We start from the raw sequence: 3,816 nt of genomic DNA on the forward strand, positions 1-3,816 counted from the left end.
TAATGTAATTAGATAATAATAAACATGGAGAGAGGGATATGTACATTGTAATCAGGAGCATGGTCCAACGCTTAAAAGACACAGATAATAGGACACTTGGATATAACTCTTGCTGTGCACTACATTATAAGTCAAGTTGTGTCTTCAGGGTGTTTATCACGAGGCACGGTTTTGCCCAAATGGAGCTCATGTTTTGGTATGTGGGACAGGAGAGGTTTGGTGGTGATGATGATGGGGAGGGAAGCAGAGAAAAGGGAAGAGCCCAGGGAGCAGGAACAGATTCCATTTTTGGACACACCAATGAATGATTAGCCTACACATGGTAGAACCCTGCCCTCCCCTCCCCCAACCCCACTCATTGAAACTGGAAAAAAAAAGTCAAATAAACAAACAAAACTGAAGAATACAAATTTAAAAAAATCAAGAGAGAATATCAGAAACAAAGAAACAAAAAGAAGCCCAAACTGGTTTGCCCTCCGCAGTGTAGATTAAAGTCTGTGATATGGAGAAGCAGGCGTTGCTCAGAGAACCTATGGTTTCTTATCAAAACTTGATGAAGAAGTGAGCAAAGAGGGTCCCTGATAGCCAGAGACAAGCCAGCGCTCTAGAGGCCGAGTTTACACCATCAATGACTGCTCCAGGCCCTGTGTAGGGGAAAGAGAGACAGAGCCATTAGCATGCACCCAAAGGTACCATACTTATTGCTGAGCAAACATATAGACATGCTTCTCTGTCAGCATTCCCCCACCTCTCACTTCCACCACTGACCCTTCTAAGTCTGGACAAATGGAAAGTGCCATGGGGAGTATTTAGAAACTCAAAGGGGAAAATCAGTGGGATGTCTTGACCACTATAGCCTGCTCTGAAAGATGGGGTTTAAAAAAAGGGGGGGGTGGAGGGAGGTAATGACAGTAAATTAGGCCTATGGGGAGCATTGTTAAGGCTGCAGACAGGGCTAAATGGTATGACAGGACCTGAAGGCCATTTCATAAATATTACTACTAATTGTGTTCTGTCTTTGGAGATGGAATCCTGGTCAGACAGGGATGTAGGAGAGAGCCATGGGGTGCAGGAAAGAGTCCAGAGTAGAGAGAACTGGGAGGGAGGTGGGGGCTTGGGATGAACAGAAAAATTTTGTGAGCAACAAATATGTAGGTGTTGATGTGGCCAACATTTCATCCCGTATAACTTGGTATTGTGGAGGTTCCTCCTGAAGTAGTTGAGGAAGAATACTCAAGAGTTTTAAAGAGGAGGATTGGGTTTATCCCATAAATCCATGGTACCTCTTCAAAAGGAACAAAGAAGACTCAACCTGTCATATCCTAACTGCCAGCTAATGATGCAGCCTGAAGCAATTGTACCTGCAGGTCTTTCTTTCTTCTTCCCTCTGTCTGACCCTTCTTCACACAGCCCTCCTGAGTCATTCACATTCCATTGAACAAGACTATAGAATCACACACGCTATCCATTTCCTTTCATCTGTTGTCCTTGAGAAGAAAGACCACGGAATGGAATTATCCTGGCCTATTCAAAGGGCCCAGGGCAGATGTGTCTGTGGCTAACTCTGCCTCTGTGCTCCTCCATCACCTTTATTGGGAAACCACAGGAATTTAGGGTCATAATTAAGACAGGCAGCTAGCAAGCAGAGAATATTCCAGGGAAAGCAAAAGCAAGTACAAGCCAAGGGATTAGAAGCCATCAATAGACATTCCTATGAAGCCTGTGACAAAGGGAAGGAGTTGCAAGCAAGACAAGGATGCCTCCTCTTCCTTTTCCAGCCAGGACTACACTGCCTTTTTAGAAGTACATTGGGTTATTGGAAAGGAGCGTGGCTACTTTAAAACGCAGAGGTGGCAGAGGGGCTGCTCAGATAGGGCCCAGTCATTTGGCATGTTTGTCAACCTAATGGTGTGGATCTGTGCCTGCCTGGGAAGGGACTGATGCTGACCTTTTTGTACAGGTTTTTCACTTCAGCAGAGAGCATTCAACTGTTTGAACTTCAGGGATTTCAACATGGACAAGTTTTCTTCCTCTGATCTACAATGTACATAATTCTCTTATTGACTAAAAATTCAGTTTTATATGATATCTTGAGAGTCTGGCTCATATTTCTCTGCAGATTTTTTTTTAAAATGGAGTATCCATAGACAAGGGCAGGATAATGTCTCTAGCTCAGGGCTACAATCTCCATGGAGGCTCCATAAATATTTATGGAAAGTAGCTTGACTCTGGGGCCTCCATCAGTCCAGATATATACCCCGAGGAAGCCTACTGAGTTGGAAAATTTCCAAGTTAAAGTTCAAAGTAATTTTCCATATTGTCTTCTGAAAAAAAAGAGAATTATTTAAATGTTTAAAATGAGTTTATAAGAAAATGAGCAATGTAGATTTATAAAACCCATATGTTTCTTTAAATGTCTAACCAATGTGCTATACACCTGCGCCTTTATCTAATTCATTGTGTTGATATTAACTTAAGAAACAGTTGGAGCTCTGAAAGCTCTACTTTAGAGGGACAGAAGTCTTAGTGTAGAGAAACTTTATTTCAACTTCTACAGTGGACTTCAGCATTTTGGTGATGTCATGATACAGCACAAGGTTGCATATCGCTAAACAGAGAAGAGAAGTTACGTATATAAGAAAGCAAAGCATAAAAAGGTGAAGTATAGAGAGAAAAGAAGGTGGCATCATAAAGAGAAATGAGTGTCTCTCATAGGATATGGGTTGCCATCGATGTTCAGTGCTGATCAAGCAGGGCTTACAGCCACAGTTGAGCTTTCGTTGAGTGTTCCAAAGAGTGGAAGCCATGAAGGTGACTTCATGGATACTGGGGGCTCAGTTTGCTTTGGATCACAATGGTGACAAGTATGATTCTAAATGGTAAACATAGATGAGCTCATTTAATCTTTACAAAACCCACTGAGCTAGGTGCCATTGACATTCCCATGATATTAATGGGGAAACTGAAGAACAGAGCCGGTAAGTACTTTAACTATGGTTACACAACTTACACACCCGGAGCTGGGTTAGAATTGAGTTACTCTGTGGACAGAGTCTGAGCCCTTGATTATTATAACTCTACTTCCTCTCTATGGATAACAATACTTTTTCCCTTTTTCCAGGGACCAGAGCATCATGTGGTGAGAGGAACAATGGACTGGGAATCTGGAAATCCAATTTCTCATGTGACTCTGGTACTCCCTAGCTGAGTGACATCCTTTCTCTGGTCTTGGTTCTCCCACGTACATAGTGAAAGGAGGTTGGAATTGATGACATCTAAGACTCTTCTTCTATTTGCATTCTGAGTTATTGTATTAATAGAAACCCTGCATCTGGTACTAGAATGGACAGCTGGTGCACAGCCAGATGGCCTTTTCCAGTTGATACAAAAGTCATCACCATTCTGTCTTTATCACAATACCTTGAGATAGCAACAGAGAAGCAAACATTCCTAGACCCCAAGGTTTTCTTTCCAATGGCCTCATTTTCTATACAGCTTCAAGGTAAATGAGCCCTGGTTTATAGTATTATATAATATGGCAGTTTACTGCCAACGTAACTTTGGTCAATGAGCAATGACTGAGCTATTCTGGCCAAGGAGTTAGTCTAATCCAGCATGATCGAGATTAAAACTAGCATTGCTTTCCTCATACAGATCCTGGACACATTGGAGATTTGGCAGGTGGGCCAATACCAGTGTCATGGGGGCTCTACAGGAGGGCTCTCAGGCTCTGTCCAGAGCAAGAGGAGACTGGTTCACATCTGTGTACCACTTAAGATACAGTTGAGCCCTGGCTGGTTTGGCTCAATGGATAGA

General features: G+C 42.6%; 1 protein-coding gene across 1 annotated transcript in view; it reads right to left on the reverse strand.

The window, feature by feature from the left end:
- Positions 1–457: 457 nt before the first annotated feature.
- Positions 458–3,816, reverse strand: part of OPCML (opioid binding protein/cell adhesion molecule-like) — a 461,714-nt gene continuing 458,355 nt past the window's right edge. The window contains exon 7 of the mRNA XM_006776048.2: positions 458–644. Coding sequence (XP_006776111.1) covers positions 544–644 — 101 coding nt within the window. The 3' untranslated portion in view covers positions 458–543. The remainder of the gene's footprint in view (positions 645–3,816) is intronic.

The sequence above is a fragment of the Myotis davidii genome, unplaced genomic scaffold (assembly GCF_000327345.1).
Source record: "Myotis davidii unplaced genomic scaffold, ASM32734v1 scaffold809, whole genome shotgun sequence".
Lineage (NCBI taxonomy): Eukaryota > Metazoa > Chordata > Mammalia > Chiroptera > Vespertilionidae > Myotis > Myotis davidii.